Here is a 21,307-nt window from a genome sequence, read left to right on the forward strand (position 1 = left end):
ATGGCAAAATGCATATATGCAGGCGCCACTGATCTGTTGTTCACAAATTCAGTTTATCATATACAAAATACGCCAAGTCATCCAGCTGAAAAAGAGTTGATAAAAGTTACTGAAGATGGAACAATATCGACAATATTTTTGACACCTAATGTCACTCCGTTGCTACAACCAATGGATCAAAACGTTATACGGCTTGTTAAGTTACACTATCGCAATAGTCTTTTGAGCAAAATTGTGGCTGAAGGTTGTGACAATATTTCAAGCGCTCTAAAACAAGTTAATATTTATGATGCAGTTTCCCTTTTGTCATTTGCTTGGCAAAAATTGTCAGAAGATCTTATCAAAAAGTGTTGGGCTAATATTTTGTCATTTAATTCTATTGAGTTCGATGAAGAGGACGATATACCTTTGGCTCAGCTTATACCACGAACGAATGATAATGTAACTGAAACAACCATTACATTACTTCAAAATGTTTTTCCTAATGTAACAAAGAATACAATTATGCTTAAATATCCTATATTATATTTTCAATTTTATTGTTAGTGTGACATTAGTACATACGAAGTTAATAAATGGAATAATGCTGATAATACCATCGATGTCTCGGACGAGGATGATGGATCTGATGACGAAAATATAGAAGAAAATAATTTAGAAATTATTAAACATAAAGATGCCATAAATCATTTCGAAAAATGCATAAAGTGGGCGATTAACAATAATGAAACTTCAAAATTAGCTGTACTAAGAGAACTACAAGAAAAAGCTGTTCAGAAAAGTCTTGAGTGTAGTAAAAAACAAACAAAAATTAATGATTTTTTTTACTCTACACTATGATTGAATGCGTCCTTTCTTATAAATAATTTTTGTAACAACCGAATAAAAAATACTTTTAAATAAATATATACTCGTACGTGTTTAAAAGTTAATTTATGAACTCAAATATATGAAATCTCCTAAAAATAACCATATTGGTAGGTAAATGTATAACATTCGATATTACGAATTTTTCGATATAACGAACAAGGGGTGCAACATAAAATTCGTTATATTGGACGTCCACTGTATATTATATTTTTTATATTATTTTATATTTTTTTAATATTATTTAATATTAAATTATATTTTTGGTATATTGCTTATAGTATATAGACGACCAAATAACTTTTTTTTAACAATATTACTATTGTTATTATACCTTGCGATCAAAAAAGAACTTTAATTTTTAATTTTTGAATTCTCGCGCTTATCCAATCGGTAAATTTTTTTTATTTTCACGTTGGCAACACTATTATACACATTCTTTCAAAGTTTAACACAATCGTACGATTAGTTTTTGTTTGGCGTCTATACAAAGAACTCGAAGTATTTTCGTGTGGCGATTTTTACCTTATGGCCTCTCTGGTCTCAAAACGCATTCCTCGCAATGGCAATATGAGTCGGAGGAAGAGGAAAAAGTCACACGGGGCCATATCTGGATAGTACGGTGCTTAGTTGATGATATTGGTGGAGTTTTCGGCCAAAAACTGTGGATTTTTTTGAATGAAATTCAGCTTTTTTGCCAGCAACCGAGAAGCGACGCGTTTCAAACCCAAAACATCAGTTAAAATGTGTTCGACCGATCCATATGAGAAGCCCAACAACACTGCAATCTCTCTAATCGGTTCACAACGATTTTCCAACACGATCTGCTTTGCCGATTCAATGTTTTTTTCAGTAACAGAAGTTGTTGGGCGGCCAGGGATCTCATCATGATTCAAGTTTGTATTACCGTTTTTGAAGCTTTTAAACCATTGGTTACTCGTGGTTGCGACACACACAAATCACCAAAGGCCTTTTATAAGATTTTTTAACAGTTTCGGCACACTTGAATCAATTTGCAACACAAAATTTGATGCACGCACGTTGTTCTAATTTTTGATCCATTATAAAAAAACTTTGATAAATTTTAACACTTTAACAGAATGCGTATAATAGTGTTGCAAGCGTGAAAATAAAAAAAATTTACCTATTGGATAAGCGCGGGAATTTGATCAGAAGGTAAGTGTCAGGAGCGTAAAGGTAAAAGTTATACTTTGTTATAGTGTTTTTTTAACACTTGAGGACAATAATCTATATACTGTTTCTAGTAGTCTTCTTGATCTGACGTGTAAGCATAATTTTTGTTAGTGGTTTCACAACAGGTCATTATTTGTGCTCAAATGTGGCTTGGTATGTAAGGTCACCATTCCAACTTAAGCTAACAAACGTGGACTGATAACCCTCCACACAGATGTAGTATCATCTGTCGAGACTATGGTTCGTAATAGGTCCCTGCTTAACATCTTCCGGAAAAAATGACGCCTTTCACATGCACCAAGAATAGTACTAGCTTAATTAAGATCAGAATATCATCAGCATAAGTACCTGTATCTTCCATTGAAGCATACGGTCTCAAAGAGATCAAAATATAGCTATATGCTAAACAGTTATTTGTCACGAATAAATTCAACAATTCCCAATATGTGCTCCCACCATCTGCAGCTCAACACAAATTAAATGCAGCTTTTGATAGTTCAAAGTAGTGCACTTACATTCTAATATACAAGAATAATTAAACCAAAAATATTTTAATAGATATTTGCAGGTGTATGAAATAGCAGTGATCTATTCTGTAATATAGATTAGGTACATTAGGTACTGTTCATATTCTATGATAAGTATTAGAAGGCATTTGAAGTTCAAAAGTATTTAAGAAGTAGTGTTTTTATTATGACAATGTAAAGGATCTTCAATATTTCGACAAGTTTATTTTTGTAGGGATCCGCAGTATAAATTAGACAACCATTTCTGACGTACCAATTTATTTATTTCAGTAAACTCTTAGTGGATTCTTTATCTATGAAATTTAATGATATCAAGTTTAAGTATCTAACATGTGTATTTCTCTAACTTTTAATTTAGTACTAAAATATCAATTCATATTTTTCTACTATGATTGCCGTATTTTAAGTTGAGTAAGTTTGTTATTTTCGTCTGTTATACTTCTGTAGACTTATTTCCATTAAAAGAAATCTTTACTTCAACACCATCTTTAACACCTTTTTCGATATATCGTTATTTTGCTTAATACATTTTTCATAAATACGCCATAACGATTTTCAAAAATATTAAAGCGATGATTTCTGTTCGAAAAATTTACTCTAATTTTAGAGATCACAAGAATAATCATTTGTGTAAATCAGAAAAATAATTAATAAATAAATACGATTCACTGTTCACTGTGTATTGTATTTTAAGTAAGTTTTATAGAAGTGGGATAACCTGCAGAACCGGCAGAGAAGAGGTCAAACAAGGAAAGTAACAGGACAGAAAGAACAGCTGCTAATCAGCGCAATAAGGAAAATCCAAAAACAGCTCTTTTTAAAAGAAAGTTTATTGTCTATTCAGAAACACCACGAACTGTCATTGAATAAGCTGAGTATTTCTCTAGGCTGTTTCACAAAAAATATTACACGAGCAGAGTTAACCAGAAAAAGTGAGGATAACATTTCCAAAAGAGATACGTAAAAGAAATTTTAGAAGAACAAAATGCTAAAAAACTATACTATGATCGTAAAAGAACAGATAATCTACCGCTCATAAAGTCTCGATAGAGCATTTATAGGATATATTGAAAATTTTTTGGAAGGTTAAGGTTCTAACAATAAAACTTAGTTGCAAAACGACACTAACAAGTTTATAGTTTCCATGCACAGAAGATTAGATGTGATCGTCTAAGTAAGATCAGCCCATTATTAAAAACACGCAAAAGTTTAATTTTTGAAATGATACGTGTGTCATTACTTTCTTTACAAAAAAAAAGAGTGTAATTTCAAATAGACCTGTTTTGCTACTGGATTTTAAAGTTTGACTTTAAGATCCAAATGTCTATTGAATTGACTTTAAAACTTTAGAGTTCCGTTGTTAAAGCTTCTGTAACCAACTATGTCTTACATTGATCATTGGTATGTTGATTTTCTTCTTTTTTCTGATGTCTTTACTATTATATTGTTCAGTAATGTTGTTAATTCAAAATTTTGTTTTACTTTTCCTGGTTTATGTTTGGGTTTTTTTTTCAATGCAGGTCTGCATAATTAAGGTTAACAGTTTTCTATTTCTATTATTTTATAGCGGGACAGTTTCAAATCGCAGCGCATATCGCTTTGATTTTAAAGATTCGAGATTCTAATAAAGATAGTTGAAGAGTTTCGGGACGCAACATATCAAAAAGCAGATCTATCCAACTTAAATCGGAATCAAGTCAACTCAAGTATCCAATCGCAAATTTTAGACTTAAATAACATATTTCCCTATCGAAGTATAGGTCTCCTCCACAGTATTTAGAATTCATTGAAAATTTCGTTGAAAATTTTCGAAAAACGAGACGATTGAGTTTTCTTTGAAGACCATGTTAGTTAAAGAAAGTTTGATTGTGTAATAACAGACCCTTCCGAAAAGGAACGTATGATCAGGTTATACATGATGCATATAATGGGTATTGAGATATACAATATATACCTCACCTAAAACACAACTTAAATTATTTGTGATATATAAAGGTGTAATACAAACTGTAACGGTGAATAAAAAAAACCGTTGTAACTAAAATTAAATATATTTAGGCCGTGTGCGAGTTCGAGTAAATTGATGGTAAATTGAGGGAAATAATAAATTATGTCGGTATGGCAGCGAATGTTGGTGTTTATCAGAATTTCGAGTAGGGTAAATTAGATAAAAATTAAATAAATTAGGTACTACCATTGTGAAAATTTTATAAAATGTTAAATAAATAAATAAATTCGAAAACTTTTAACTAAAAATAATAAATAAATGCAATAAATAAATAAATAAATATTTACATAAGTGCAGTGCAAAAAATCCCTAGGAAATTTCAGTTTACTTTACTTCAATTTACTCGAACTCGCACACGGCCATAAAAATATATTTTTGTTTTTAATAAGAACCCAGCGACGCTCATAAGTCTGAAGAAATATATACATATGATTCATTCGTCAAACCTTTTACAACGCAATATCTATTGAGTTTAAAGCCATCCATGTTGTAAGTGATGTTGTATAATTTTAAAAACAGATTTTGGTTGATAAGAAATCTAATAAATATGGTTTAACATGAACATTACATTAATACTTTATGTTATATATGTATATTGTATTGGCCCAAAATATTTAAATCATTAATACTTTAGGTTTTATTTAAAAGACTTCATTTTCTTCTATTTCAATTCAACGACAATCATTTTTTTTTATTTTGGTACAGTTGGAAATTTAAGTTCCAATCAGAAAAGAAGGTTTATGTTTAGATAAATTCATTTCTTTGGAACCCCCATCTCATACAAGCACAATATGGACTTTAAACTGAATTCTCCAGCCAACCAACGGGCGATAGCTTAACTTGAACAAAAACCAAAAACATTTGAAGATCAAGTGATATAATTTAGTTTATTCCACAGTTTTTTTATGTGCCAACCATTAAGAAAGCAAAAAAAAAAAAACAAACAAACAAAAAAAAAGACATGCAGTGAAAAATATATTGTTGACAAAAACATTTAGCAAACAAATAGAAAGAAAGTAGGATACGAGGCGATACAAAATTTGCAAAACAGCTATGGAGTGCGGGAAAGTGCGGTTGGAGACTGTAACAACAATGACGATGATGTGAGGTGTGTGTATGACAATGAATGAATTTAGTTGTAGCTTTTTGTAAGTAAGCAAAGTGTACACATTTTGTTGAAATGTTTGTATGTAGGAATGAATATATGAATCGCGTCGTCTGCTGCGTAGAATTATTTTTATTTTTGCTTATATTGAGTACACTCATTAACAGAAAACGTTTATATATGCGTATGAGTGTATGTATGTGTGTGTGTGTTTGACTACATTTGAGATTTGCGCTTAACATGTTTCGTCATGTCAAAAATTAGCAAAACAAATGACGACTTTGGCATGAAAAAATTAAAAAATTTAGGATAAGCTAATGGAAATTAAAAAACTCATTGCCTGCATTTCTATTATTTACTTTAATATTATACAAATTAAATTATTTCTTTTGGTTTTCTTTAATTTTCAAACAGTCATATTGCAATCTCATACGGTTTACATTTTTGTATATTTAATACATTTAATTGTTTATATGCTTGCATTTTTATTTTCAGGCAGACACTTTGGTGTCTAAAGCGGTACTGACCTTTGCCTAATTGAAATTTGTTTATTATCGGCGTTACCGAAAAAATTTTAGAAACCAACAAGTTAAAATGCATGCTTAAAAATATGTATACAATGTCTGAATAGTAGGCCATAGATGTACTTTTAAAAAAAACTTTTGCTCCTATCATTAATACAGATTTCATCACATTCATATCATTTTATTTATATAATTTATAGAACAAATTTATGAAATTTGCTTATTGTAAAAAAAAATCGGGTATTTATTTGATTAAATCAAATACATTAAGTAAATTAAATTTGCAAAGTTTTAAAAAGAAATTGCAAACAGTAATTAAAAAAATTATAGATACACACACGCCATAAACAAAATTCACCACATAACTGAAGCGGTGACGAGAAATTCAACATATTACGCGACACAAAGTGCAAAAACAAAAACAAAGCATTCCATGGTAAAGGTGAATATATTATATTGAAGCAATGTAAATGAATGCTCAACATGGCAAACGTTTTTATATCGAATAAGAAAACAATTAATAATAAATTGGTTACAAATAGCCAAAATATTTTATAAATTATCTAACTATATATTCACGCACTCAATTTAGTAAGCACAGCATAAGTGTTTAATTTATAAACAGCAGACATACATAACTATAGAATCAATATATTAAAAAATGCCGAATATATAAAAATTTCCATAACAAATTCTCATTAAAAATGCACTCATATATTTAAGTTCACTAGTACACAACTTATATTATTTTTATATAAAATAAATTATTACTTTTATTCATATTTATAAAGCACCGTAACAAAAAAATTTTTTTGCTGTTGTAATCCACCACTGCTCTTTAATTTCTGAATTCGGTTTTTTCTTTAATTAATTATGGCTTTTTCTTACGTCGTGCGCCAAGATTTATTACTTCTTTTATAAATAAACTTTAACTTTACGTTTACGCATTTTCTTCCACTAAATTATATTCTTATTAAATTATAATGGTGAAACTATTTATTTTAATTAAAAATCGACAACTTTTCACTTCACCGTATTCAACCGAATGCCTTCTATTTCGTTAACTAGTAACAACAGCGGGCAGAGAATGTGAGAAATTCGTCATTCGAAATCGCAGCCGCCATATTGGAAAACTGAAAAGCAATGAACAAATGAACATGCACATTCATTTCGTTGACAGATATTTCGCACTTGTAAATAAATTCGAATTTGTTGAAGTTGTGTTTTCACAAATTATTATTGTTTACATATAAAATTGCATGAACGTCAAATGCAACAAAATAAACACTATAGAAATAAGTAGATATATTTTAAAATGGTAGGATGCCAATTTCTAAATATAATAGAGTCTTCTGAAAATAAAAATATGAATTTTATATTTATTTATGCACAATCAAACACACATCTTAAAGCCATTAAACATAAAAATTGAACACTTGCGTCTTCGATAATTACGGTGCACTTATTTCATGCATTTCTGTACATAATTCATTGAAACTTTAATACTTACAATAAAAATGTACTTACTTCTATCAAAACACATTGAAATAAACAAATAATACGTATTTTGATTATGCAATAAAGAAATTTGACCAAAACATTAGGAAAGCAAATCTAACTAGGAAATGTAATAAAAAAAACTATGAAGCATAATGTCAAAATCGTCTTATGTCAAAGTAAGAAGCGATTTTAACAAATAAAACAGCTGCTGCAAATATAATTTCTCTTAAAGATACATAAATTTTTACTTTAACAGTATTTAATTTTTAATATGTTTTATTGGTAAATAATAAAATTATAAAAATGGCAAACGATTTAATATATAAGTATCAGAGTATTAAACAGAAATATACGGGTTCCAAAGAAGCAGATCTAGAATTGAACATCGAATGCTACAGCAGAGATTCAATTCAAGTGCAACTAACAAATCTAAACTATAACAAACAAAAACAAAATAAAATATGTAATATACTACTTACACTTTGCTTTTTAAGTACTTATACTACATTTAGATTTATATACTTTACAAAAAACCTTCAATTGTTTTGCGATCGTGAATGGTTGGCGTTTACCGCAATTTTGACATATCTTATGTATGTTGCTAAATCAATGTCAGACATAATAAAGAAAGGTACAAAACTCATCCAATTTCTGCTAAATATTTACCATTTTAAATTATCGTATAGAAAAACTATTGATATGTAATAATTTTGCATTGCAATTGGAAACAGAACGATGCTTTTCACGCAAATCCAATAGATTTATTTCTGCCTCAGATATTCATGATGTAGTCATAAACGAAGTCATTCAAGATGTAAGTTGAAAACAAAATTTGTTATACATAAATAATGTATATATAACTTTTTTATTACAGTTAGATGTACATTACATTCTAATGTTAAGAACAAAAAAACGTCTTTTTAATAAGACCCCAATTATTGTAATTTTTAATGTGAGTTTTTTTTTATTAATTCAAGCAAATTTTTATACAGTTTTCTTACAGAACTTACGACCATCGGTGGAATGCTTGGAGATGATTTATAATAATTTGAAAAAAATTTTTATAAACTCTGAAAATTCATGATAATTAATATTTCTACAATAAAATTAAATGGCAATTGCCAAAATACAAAATATTTTAACATAAAATAAAATCATTTATATTAATTGTAGACACTCTAGCGTTGCTTTAAAATCATTTATAACTTCGTCATCCTAGAACAAAATAAAAATATGAATATTGTATATATATATCAATCAATGATTCTTACTAACATTTCTCCTCGGTTCGGTAATTTCTAACTTAATCTGCGGTAAAGTTTTAGGATCTGGTAAGATAATTTCTGCTTGTGGAACACTCATTTCAACATTTAGCTAAAAATATTTTGTTAAAATATTATTATTTGAAAATTATCAACACATATATTACCAAATTTTTAATCTCTCTTTTATAAGTTAACTTAACAATTTTTTTAATATAACTTTGAGAGCGCAACACATTTACAGAATCTTGCAATGGCCGCAAGCGAAATATTTGTTGCAATTTTTCATCTGAAATGTATGGTTTTATGCATATATTATGTATAAGTACTTGAGAAATACTTACCCATTTAATAGTTTTTAAAAAATTAATTTAAATTTTAAATAGATGAATGTTTATTTAAATATACGAATATATAAGATATTAAATATTATTTATGTACGTTTTCTAAATTTCGAATATTTTGACGTTTTCATTAGCATTCGTTTAGGGTTACCAGGACTAAAATATTAAATAAACAACACGTTTATACGAAGCGGTTTTAAAGCATATTAAAAATGCATGTATTAGATCTTGTAAATATGTTTTCAAAGACATATTATGACCGTGTGCGAGTTTGAGTAAATTAAGGTAAAGTAAAATGAAATTTCCTAGGGATATTTTGCATTGCATTTATGTAAATATTTATTTATTTATATATATTACACTTATTTATTATTTTTGGTTAGGAGTTTTCAAATTTATTTACGTACAACAAACAATTTGAAGGTTTTTAAAATATATCAATATAACTGTCAACGCAACAATTGTCAAACCAAATTTGTCAAACTGTTTTAATAAGTTTTATATAAAATTTGAAATATATATGCACATTGAAAGCAAACAGTGTTGAACATTACTTGTGTTTTATTAAATTTGAAAATAAAATTGAATTCTTTTTTGTTTGTTTGTGATTTTATTATTATAAAGTTTAATATTTCTAACATCACTGCCTATTGTACAATGTCATTTTGTAAGTTTTTTAAAACAAATTTAGCAATGAATAATAGCATTGACAGACGGGAGCTAAATTATCATTATGGGGCTAAATTACAATTTATTTGCTCATTTAGCAGTTGTTAATGATCATTTATGGTCTTTAAATGACCGAATTTAACTCAATTTATTTATCATTTAGGTTTTTAGAAATGGTAATGCTGCATATGCAAGTGAAACGAAATAAAAAATGGAACAAATTTCAAGCAGTTCTTTGGTTGTCAAAGTCTAAACAATACAGATTTGAGAACAATGTTCTTCTTGCTATGAATTTAGTTTTCATAGTAAAAAGTTAATTTCAAAAGTTTACTTTCAATAATAACATTTTTACTTTCAAATTGAACGAACGGCGTCTTTTTACCCAAATTAAAGCGAATTTATTTTGAATTTAAAATTCTCTTGCTTTTTCAGTAACAAAAAAAAATATGATGCAGCAACTTCTTAATGTTAATATATACTGTCGGTCAGAGTATTTTTAAAATAATCATTTGAAGTTGCTTAATGATAATTTAGCGCGCTCGTCTGTAATATATCCAAACAGCATTAAGTAAATACGGCATAATTGACTTGAAGCACTTTATTATGTTTAACATAAACGAACAAAAAATTTTTCAATATGTGAAAAAGACAAAAGTGCAATATTTAATTAATCATTAATATTTCATATATTTTGTTAACTCCTCAATAGTTCTTTCTTTATTTCATATTATACAATTTTAGTATTGTTTGTAATTTATATATATGGTAATGTATTTTGTTTAATTTCATTTTCGAGGTAATTAACTGAGGTGGAATAGCGTACACAATCAATTTTTATTGCGCAAATATTTGGTAATTATGAAGAATACATAATAGATCTGTTCCACTAGCTACTCGTAGTACTTTAATTAACACTGTGTAATGCTACACAAACTTTACTCATACATTTTATTTGATTTAAAATTTTTTTTGGTGTGTAAATCAGCTGCTTTGGTTTGAATTTAAATTTTTGTATTGTGTTTTTGGGCGGCACTGGTGTTCTCACTAGACTTTACACAAAGCTGTTTCATAAAAATCTGTGTAAAGATCGAAATTTGGTACTTTATTTCTGTTACGTTCTCAGTTTATACTTTATCACAAATAAAGTTTATATATATTAATGAGTGAACGTTCAGATTATAATGAGCTCATTTTATGCAGTCGATATAACTTTTATAAACTTCATTTAACAATATACCACACAAAACAATTCTAAATGGAATTGATATATTAAATCTATTATATATTATTTTATATATCAATTACATATTCAATTTATAAATACAAAGATTTTACTAAATATTTACTTCTTCGGTGCCTTTGTTTACAGATCAGCTATGGCATTCGACATTCTTCGCCTTAAATGAGCTGATTTATTGATAATGAGCTCATTAACATGAAAGATTTTTGTATGGTAAATCATTCTCATTAGTGGCTATTATGAGCAAAACCACCTAAATGAGACAGTGTGAATGTGGTATTAAATTGTAATTTATTTAAGAATAAAAGTGTTACATCTAGTGAAGCACGCCTGGTTTTTGTAAACAGATGTGACGAAACAAAATGTAAACACCTCAAAAGTGACGTAATTTTGTTGATAAATATAGCATATTGGGACATAGGTCACGGAAAATTTTGGAATTTTCTATGAAGTTTTAATTTCTATATATTAAAAAATAAAATGTTTAAAAAGTTTTGTTTTGATGGTGTGTATAAATGCATCAATAAATTATTACTTATTAGATTTAAATGTAGTGTAATAAAAGCGAAACTAATAAATATGTTGACTAATGCAGAAATTTATAATTAAATTAATAAAAATTCTAAATATATTTTGAGTAAATAAGTGGAAATTGTGTTACTTTCAAAAAAATATTAATATTTTAATAATAAACTGAAGTAGTAAATAACAAACAAATTAAACAAGTCGGCATCAATTGAAGAACTTTGTACATTTTTTTTATTGTGGTTGTTGGTATAGCTGTGACCTTGTTAACAAAACGCAACACCTTACACATACATACATGCCTTTCGCCGGCTCAGATAAAAAATCATTTATAAATTGAATTGATTATTTTTTCGAAATTAAAATTTGCAGTAAAAATACGTTATTAAAATTTAATGTTCTTACTAATGTATTAGAGTAGAAACTGATTTTTTCTTCTTTTATAATAAATAATTAGTTCTTTGTTTTCAGAGCTTTTTAAATTAAACTAGGAAAACCAGTCAACATCTCAAATTTGTTTGTGATCTTTATTTCTAAGTAAACGTTAACATGAATCGCTCAGACTCTATCCGACGAGATCGCTCTTTCGACAGCGTACTCAACAAGTTTATGCGGATGCGATCTCAGAATAATGAAAGCTTCAGAGCGGCAATGTACAATTTCTTAATCGCGGCTGGAGTATGTGCGCTCGTTGCTGTGTGTTTCATACTTGGCCCTTTCGTCAGACCCTTGTTATGGGCGTTTTTAATGGGCGCTGTACTTTTTCCTTTCAAAAAGAAGCTGGCCGATTTACTTAATAGTTGGTTTGAACGTTTAGAAGCGCAAGATTCAAACGTTTTTGTCTCAATATGCTTGGGACCAATGGAAGCTACAGAACATTGTGGACGATTGTTGGTTGATTGGTTTCGTGAGCATTGGCAGCTTATAACCGCTGGATTCGGTATAGCTGCTAGCGTTAAATTGTTGATTGCGTATGCACCTAAAGGTTTTCTGTGTGCAGTATGGAAATTAATTGTATTTTCACATACAACCTTCGTAGATTTAATCAGTTATCTTAACATTTATTTGGTATGTATAAACAATAATACTAAATTATTTAAATTAAATTTTTACTAATTGGAATATTATTTGCAGTTAATTGTTATTGTATCTATTTATTTGACGTCAGTTTACTTTTTATGGAAACCAGAACTAAGTTCCCGTTTTGCTATTTTTGGACAATTGCTTTGGGTGGCCATTGTCACTTATGCATGCAGCTTCTTAGGAGCATTTCAAGTACCTGTATTAATTGTAATAATGATTTATGTAATTGTTTCTATTGGTTATCATCTACAAATGAACGAGGATTCGAGCACATTAGTGCAAAAATTAAAAAAACTGTTAAACAAAAACGATTTCGAGAAATCCATGGCAATTATAGCAGAGAAAAAGCAAAGCTTGCATTCTGACATTGAAGATATATCATTAAGCGAGACAATGGATTCTGTAGAAACAATCGAACCTAGCATAGTTAATAATGAACCAAATATAAGCGATAATTACTTTAAGTTTCTCTTCTATGCATGTATTACAACATTTTTATATCGTAACGCATGGATGTGTATATTGGCAGCAATTCCAATTTCATTGCATCTACTCAACACCTTAGGAGATATAACTGGCTTAAAGGGATTTATTTACAGTAAACTCAATGATTTTTATAATAATATTAAGGTTATTATTGTTTAAAATATTTTTAATATATTTTATATTTAATGAAATCATTTTCAAAACTATTTTGCAGTCTTGGACAATTGAACATCACTCCGCAATTTTGCCATTGTGTTTACCAGGCATTTTGGAATTAAATTACAAAATCAATGGCATTGTCAGAAATTCGCTGAAATCTTCTGTTGATTTGGTTACGTCAGTTTTAATGATCATACTTATGTTACTCATTATTGTCTTTTTAAGTGTATTCTTTTGCGTTAACATATATTCAGAAACTATTGAAGTTGCATATATGGGAAAAGATCTCATTAATAAAACTATTACCAACCGACCGGAATTAGTGGATATATTACCAGCTAATATACAATCCTCACTAGATGATGCATTAGATAATGCACATCACTATGGACGAAGAAAAATAGAAGCATATATAAATGATTGGTTAGCTGAAGCTGATCCAGTGCATGCAACGAAATTAAGAGACCAAATCTTAGATGTTTGGGATCGTTTGATACAATATTGGATTGATTTCAATAAATCCGATACAAGTTATGGACCACGTGTGCCGACAGAAGCACTAAAAAGTACTTTTGGTGAAATTGTTGATAATCCTGGTAAGTAAAAGTTTATTATTAACAAAATTGCTATAATTAATCCGCAACTAAATGTGTTTGTGTGCGTTAAAACTAACAATATTTGTAAATTTTGTAAATATTGTACACATTGCCAAAAGTAAAAAAAAAATCATAACTAAATTAACATTTTTAACTGTCCAAATGTTATCTGTCTTTGGTGTTTAATAACAATATATAAGCTTTTGCACATTAATCATTAAAGTTTCATACACATAATTGTCTTAATTTAAAGACTTTCCTGATAACAATTGCATTTTCAACTCTAACGACTAAAATATCTTAACGGTGAGAAGATACATTTATAAAGTATATGTGATGGAATCCATATTTTAACATTCTTAAAATTTAATTTAACATATAATTGAATATATTTATTTATAAATACTCAAGTGTTTATCACAGTAGCAATATAGACACAATTAAATTACTTTTGGAATACTATATCTTCTTCACATTAAACTTATTTTCACACAAATCGATCTATAAACTGCTGCAAAATGCATAGTCTCATTAATTAATTAACAATATTAGTCATTTCAAAATATATATACTTAATAACAACAATTTTATTTGTTTGGGATATTAAAACTTAATTCTAATATCCCTTAATGAGAGTTTTAGAACAATATATTGTTTGGGATATTAAAACTCAATTCTAATATCCCTTAGAGTTTTGGAACAATATGTCACATATGTCTTTCAAAATAAATATTAACGAAAGTTTCAGGTAAAGATATCGCAGATTTTAATAAGTCACAATAAGCTAAATGTAAGAATAAGTCACTGTAATTAGTACACATATATAAGACTATGTATAGGACTATGATATAATTTCATTACTGTTATCAACTTGATCATTGAGCGCATGACTCCATTATAACTAATTTTAAATCTTTGGAGTTCAAGATAAGAAAGAAATTACAGAGTATTGCTGATTAACCAAAATTCAAAGGAGGTTTGTTTGATTGGCTTCATTGTCACAAAAATTGTATCTGCCATTCAAGTTTTATTACTACACACTCATAGATAAGTTTTAAAATGAGATTTATAAAGACACCTTGCGTTGTTAATAAATAAAAATGCTTTTTTAATGCACAAAAATACTGAGTAACAAAAATTTTTAACGAAGGAAGATATTTACAATTACTTACTAAGTGGGCCGTTACAGACATGAGTCGGTTTTGTCCGCGTTCAGTTACCTCTGTCACACAGCCCTATCAGTGGGTTGTTGCGCGAGTTGGTAGTATCGACAGATATTTTCAATTGAGATGATAAAATTGACATAAACACATTTAATTCCCTCTATGAAACTCCTTACCCACTCTATATATCACCTCATCACTGCATGTTTTTGCTAACAAAGTGCAATGTGTTTTTAATAAAGGACATTTTAAAGAGCTAGTTTTAGTGGCGAAACAGGGTATCATCGGCTGGGCGCAGAGTAACACACAAACAATATTGGAAGTAGCAGAATCACTATGGCATATAATACGTACAAACCTTTCAATGATTATGTCCTTTACGGGTGATATACTTTCATTACTGTTATCTGGTGGACAAGCATGTATTGAATTTATACTTGATATGGTAAATATATTTATATACATTTATTATATTAAAATGAATATAAATAAATATTATTTTCTTTATTTAGATCGTTTTCTTTACTGCTCTATTCTATTTATTGGCTAGTAGCAATGTTCAATATGCACCTTTGCAGATAACAAAGTATCTTGGATTTTCATCTTCGGGCACAAAAATTGCTGATGCTTTGGATAATTCAATTTCTGGAGTTTTAATTTCTTTATTTAAATGCTCTATTTTCACGTGTCTTTTTACTTGGTTTATGCATACCATATGTGGTGCACGTATTGTATTTTTACCGGCAGCATTAGCCGCTGTTCTTTCTGCTGCACCATTTTTGGGTAGTTACTGGTGTGCACTGCCTGCGTTCTTGGAATTATGGCTAGCACAGGATCGATTTTATGCAGGCATTTTCTTATTTTTAATGCAATTTTTTGTGCCACCTTATTTTGAAGCAGCAATATATTCAGAAATGAAAGGGTAAGTTTTACAAATAAACTAAATGTTATTTAAAAGAGTCTTCTTTACGTTACTGATAGTTTATTTTAAAATCTTTCGTATAGATAATACATTCATTAATTATCATTTCGAAATATATTTCAATAAAATTTATTTTAATCGGGCTTAACGTCGGTACACAGAAGACGTTTTACGCAGTAGTCCGAAATATTTGTACAAAAAATAATTTTTTAAGATATACGAATATTAATAATATTAACAAAAATTTGATAAATGTTACTTATTATCACTTATTAGTAATCTTTAGCCTGGTTAAATTTAATTTTATAATTTATAAATGAAATAATTCCCTATACTCGTATTATTTAATATTATTAATAATATTTTACTTTACTAGTGGCGGTCATCCTTATCTAACTGGTTTAGCTATAGCTGGTGGCATGTACTGGTTTGGCTGGCAAGGCGCGATATTTGGACCACTTATGCTGTGTTTCTTTATTGGCATGGTTGAAATTGCTGCTGTTGCAATGCGCTCCAATGATGATACAAGGTCAGTTTAAGATATAAAAATTAAGAAAAAGTATTTTTAATTTATGTAAGTGATTTATAATAAGTATTGCTTTAATGTTATCTATTTTAAGCGTGAAATGCTAGTTTTAATAGAGCATATAAGATAAATTGTTAGTTTGATAGAGACATGAGATTCTAAGAGGAACAACACTAAAGTAGATAAACTAAATGTTTATAATTATAATTTTTTAAGCTTTTTAAATATTTTGTTCATTTGCAGACGTAGTTCAGATGAAGATACACGCACGACGTGAGTTGATTTAAAGAACAACGCATTTTATTGATGTTAAATGAAATCAAATCAAAATCAAATTAATTCTGTTTTATTTTCATGAATTCAATATTGGCTGCGTTTTTGAAATTTTATGTTTCACTTAATTATACAAAAATTTCTCATATATCATATTTTCTCTGACAATTTCTAACAAAAATCAATTTACTTCGGCTTATTAAAAATTAATTATATTAATTTTTCTTTTATTTTTTTTCCTTACGCATTCCTTGTTTTGTTTTTTTTCTTTAGTGCACGCAGACATTCGTTGTATGATTTTAATTAATTAACGCATTTAGTCAACAGCAAATTCTTATGAAATTCTACGATTTAAGTACGTCTACAAAGCAACTGTAATAGAAAATTACCTCGAATTTTGTTAATTAACTAATATATACTACTGTTAATACTAAAACAAAGGACACTCTACTAAATCACGTTACTAATTTACTAACATTATATTTAACAATGAATATTGCATAAAAACAGACTTGATTTTGATGTAGATTATACATGTTAAAATATGTATTTCTAATAACTAAATAAACTAAATAGTTATATATAATAGTATTAATTAAATATTTGTTAATTATGCAAAAAAGATTTGCACTGATAAAATATATGTCCTAAACCCCGTGTATCTAAGTATTACGAATAGATATATATATAATATTATATATATTAATTGTTTTGCAATAAACAATCAATGTTTCCAATCAATGTCATAATGTAAATAATAAACTAAAATTTAGAATTTTTTTTAATGATTATATGAATGTTTACTAAAATTAAGTTTTACTCTTCCTATACAATTTTAATTGCAGAATAATATTTCATTTTTATATAAAGCGATCTTCCTTGTAATAAATATTATAAATCTAAATAATATTAAATTCCATATACTTTTATGTTGATAATAATGAAAAGCGAAACTAAATAATTATATTTTCTTATATATTTTTTTTTTAATAAATAATGGCAATATTTTTATACTTTCTAATTTAAGTTAAAGTTTTATATATTTAAAATTAAGCTTGTAACATCAAAAATATTTTAAAATCTAACTGTATATTAACAAACATATTTTGGAAGCAAATGTTCTGATAATACTGTACATAATATGTCAAGAAAATGTTTGCTATATGCGTTTTATAATAATAATTAATTGATTTTATGAATATCTTTATTATTATGTGACTATTTTGTTTTAAAGTTTTTTATTACTTAATATTTTTTATACAAAACCAGATAAATAGAAGTTAAACTTAAAAAATTACTTGTCTTACAAAAGTGAATAAATCACTGATTACGAATTATTATTAAAGCGTCAGTGTAGAATACAACAATTCTACTATATGTAAATGTCAGTCTACTCATACAAGTAGTCACTGCTCCTCTGACCTCAAATCAGTGTTCAGTTTAATGGCTTGACGTATTCAAACATTACAATATTCGAACTCCCCTGGTATATTTGAATTCGAATATTTGGTGCAAACACCAAACATATTATAACTACTCAAGCAAATTTAATTCAGTTCTTAAATTTTTTTTAAACCTCAATGTGCCTATTTAAAAAGTTTTTATTAATTTTATAAATATATTCAAAATCGAACATTTGAAGCTAACACTTTTAATGTTTGAACTGCTTGAATAAGTTCTAGAGACTTGGGCAGCTCATCCACTTTATTTCAAAAACTTTCTGTGCTTATTTAATACGTTCTATTAATATTCTAAATACAAGGTTAATGAATCATTATATGTATTTTTTCCCTCTTTGTTATCCCGAAGAACTTGTCTATTCCAATATTATCATAAAAAAGAATCTCCTTGTCACAATTGTGTTTGTTATTCTATTAATTTTTTTTCTATTAAAAATATTTTATATATTTCATAAAACAGATGTATTAGAATAGTATTGTATTATTATACGAATTAATTTAAAACACAACCATCGAATAAAAGATAATTAATATACATTACTGTTATATTCTTTCAAGTACCGTCCGTTCTTTTTAAGTATATCTCGTAACCAGTAAAAAATTAATTGTAGATTATATTACTTTATATATTCAAAGATAATATATATAATTAAATATAAAATTTCTTACAAAAAATATATAATAAGACATATTTTTTTATTTAACTATAACAACGATAAATGCATTTAAATATAAAAATTAATTTTTATTCGAGATCTATGGTCTTATTTTCGTTCTCTCTTCAATATCAGAACATTTGTTTTTTGCTTATGAAAACTAATAGTTTATAATTTTTATAATGTTTATATACCACACTAAGCTTTATATTTTATATGTCCAAATAAAATGCATAACATATAAGAATTGGTTTTTTATTAGTATTCATATTAAATAAATAAATTTTATATTAAAATTAGCAGCAATACCGAAGTAGTCGATGTAATCGCCGACCTGGTCTCAAGCAGCATGAATGCAAAAATGGGAACTACAAAAAAATTAAATATAGAAATTACGAATAGTGATTCACAAGATCACAATGCAAATCCGTTACTTAATCGTTATCATGAAGATATTAAGGTTTCCAATAAAAATGATTTATCAACGAAACCAAAACCATCTGTGGGTGGAGAAAAACTTGTAAATAAATTATTACCAAAGCATAATAAACAAATAAATATTTCGGATAAAGTTGATGTGCCAAAAGATTCAATACCTATTGTAGAGGAACCTAAAGTTGTGAACAAATTATTGCCAAATTATGTTGACCAAGAAAATATTCCGGACAGTGTTGATCTACCAACAGAATCAAAAACTACTATAGATAATGTAAAATTTATTCCTCAAACAAATACTATAAGTTCTACCGTACCTTCGGAAAGAGTTGAACTTAAGATTATATCAAAAATTATAGTGCCACAAAGTGATCAAATTAATTATTGATTTATCTGTAATTTAAGTACAAAATAAAATTTTGTAGCTTATTTATATGACAATTTATGTATAATTGCATTATATTATGCATTTCTAATAGATTAAATAAACAATATTTAATGAGAGTAAAAAAATATTTTTATAAAATTTTTATTTATAGATGTATATAAAATATATAACTAAATATTATTTTGTTAAAAAACAAAAAACACGAATAAATATTTTTGAATTTAAGCATTTTCACTTTAAAAATTGCATTGAATCCTCCATTATTTATTGACAATGTTCCATAAGAAGTACTACAATTATGATTATTACAAATTAAAAAATAGAAAAATTACAAATAAGTTAATAAAAATTATATATATCTTTAACTTATATATAGTGATTTTATTAATTTTCATTTAACAAATTTTGAGAAGATATAAAAGTATATAACTATTCCTAGATAATGTTCAAAATAGATAAATGTTCTGGAACTATTGGCGTCAATTATATATGAATTTCAAACAAAATTATTTAAACAAATTTTTTTATTAAATTTAATTTTTATTAAAGGAAGTTAGGACTAAATTGCGTGACAATAGCTAGGATTACGTGACAATAGTTGCGTTTCAGCAAACATGATCCGCTCAATTTTACATGCAAAACAAAAACAATGGGGTGAACCAGCAATTGATCTGGTTCACTTTCTGGTTCAATGTGGAATGTATGTAAGAGATAAAAGTGGAACGTATTTTAATGCAAATGAGGTTGGCAATGTGACGCAACGGTGTAGTAAAATTATAAACAAATCTACATATATATTTATTTATTATTGATTTTATTTATTTATTATTTATTTTATGCACTTATTTATTTAATATGTCGTTATTATTTACTTCTTTGTTTAAAGTAATATTTTAACTATTACTATAATTAAAATTATTACTTTATTTATTTACGTTTTATTATTATTGAAAAAGTGTTGTTTGATAATTTATTAAAATCAATTAATTTGAAATGAATATATATAAATGAAGTTGAATACATTTATTTAATTAAAACAGAACAATACATAAGGAATCAGGCTCTCCAATATAAACGTTTATAAAAAAACCATTTTCATCGCAAACTACCTGCAAGATTAAGCCATAGTCATGCTTCCTTTTGAAATAAGCCTATTTGCTATGGTGTGGTGCATTTATATTTACATGTGTACTGTCTATGCAACCAATTACGAACGGAAATTTTTTCGAAGTTTCCACTTTTGCATTATTAGCAAGTGCGGATTTTATAAGTTAGTGTCCAATTGATATACGCTAAACACTAGTTCTTTTAATTATTCTCTATACAGAAGCTCTTGGTATGCCAAAACAAATACCAAATTCGCAAAAAGTATCATATATGCCATATACCACAAAA

The 21,307-nt window shown here is 27.4% G+C and overlaps 3 protein-coding genes across 12 annotated transcripts; all 3 read left to right on the forward strand.

Annotated features, from left to right (window-relative positions):
* Positions 1–840, forward strand: LOC119676240 (jerky protein homolog-like). The gene is made up of 2 exons (XM_038087477.1): positions 1–486; positions 547–840. Exons 1-2 carry the CDS (start codon positions 1–3, stop codon positions 838–840), a joined length of 780 nt encoding a protein of 259 aa, XP_037943405.1.
* A 7,153-nt stretch (positions 841–7,993) lies between these two features.
* LOC119682796 lies at positions 7,994–8,832 on the forward strand. 2 transcript variants are annotated; one of them, XM_038096307.1, is made up of 4 exons: positions 7,994–8,356; positions 8,412–8,539; positions 8,600–8,677; positions 8,729–8,832. In XM_038096307.1, the coding sequence occupies exons 1-4, from the start codon at positions 8,029–8,031 to the stop codon at positions 8,807–8,809; spliced, it is 615 nt and encodes a 204-aa protein (XP_037952235.1). In that variant the 5' UTR covers positions 7,994–8,028; the 3' UTR covers positions 8,810–8,832. The 2 variants fall into 2 exon arrangements, with proteins under 2 accessions (XP_037952235.1, XP_037952236.1); XM_038096308.1 differs by having other exon boundaries at positions 8,457–8,539.
* A 2,870-nt stretch (positions 8,833–11,702) lies between these two features.
* Positions 11,703–19,922, forward strand: LOC119678337 (transmembrane protein 245-like). 9 transcript variants are annotated; one of them, XM_038090109.1, is made up of 9 exons: positions 11,703–11,745; positions 12,237–12,833; positions 12,900–13,478; positions 13,549–14,089; positions 15,495–15,697; positions 15,765–16,174; positions 16,551–16,703; positions 16,944–16,973; positions 19,393–19,922. In XM_038090109.1, exons 2-9 carry the CDS (start codon positions 12,315–12,317, stop codon positions 19,910–19,912), a joined length of 2,955 nt encoding a protein of 984 aa, XP_037946037.1. In that variant the 5' UTR covers positions 11,703–11,745; positions 12,237–12,314; the 3' UTR covers positions 19,913–19,922. The 9 variants fall into 9 exon arrangements, with proteins under 9 accessions (XP_037946037.1, XP_037946038.1, XP_037946039.1 ...); XM_038090110.1 differs by lacking the exon at positions 11,703–11,745 and having other exon boundaries at positions 12,232–12,833; positions 15,507–15,697; XM_038090111.1 differs by lacking the exon at positions 11,703–11,745 and having other exon boundaries at positions 12,232–12,833; positions 15,519–15,697.
* The last annotated feature ends 1,385 nt before the right edge of the window (positions 19,923–21,307 follow it).

The sequence above is a fragment of the Teleopsis dalmanni genome, chromosome 2, assembly GCF_002237135.1.
Source record: "Teleopsis dalmanni isolate 2A chromosome 2, ASM223713v2, whole genome shotgun sequence".
NCBI lineage: Eukaryota > Metazoa > Arthropoda > Insecta > Diptera > Diopsidae > Teleopsis > Teleopsis dalmanni.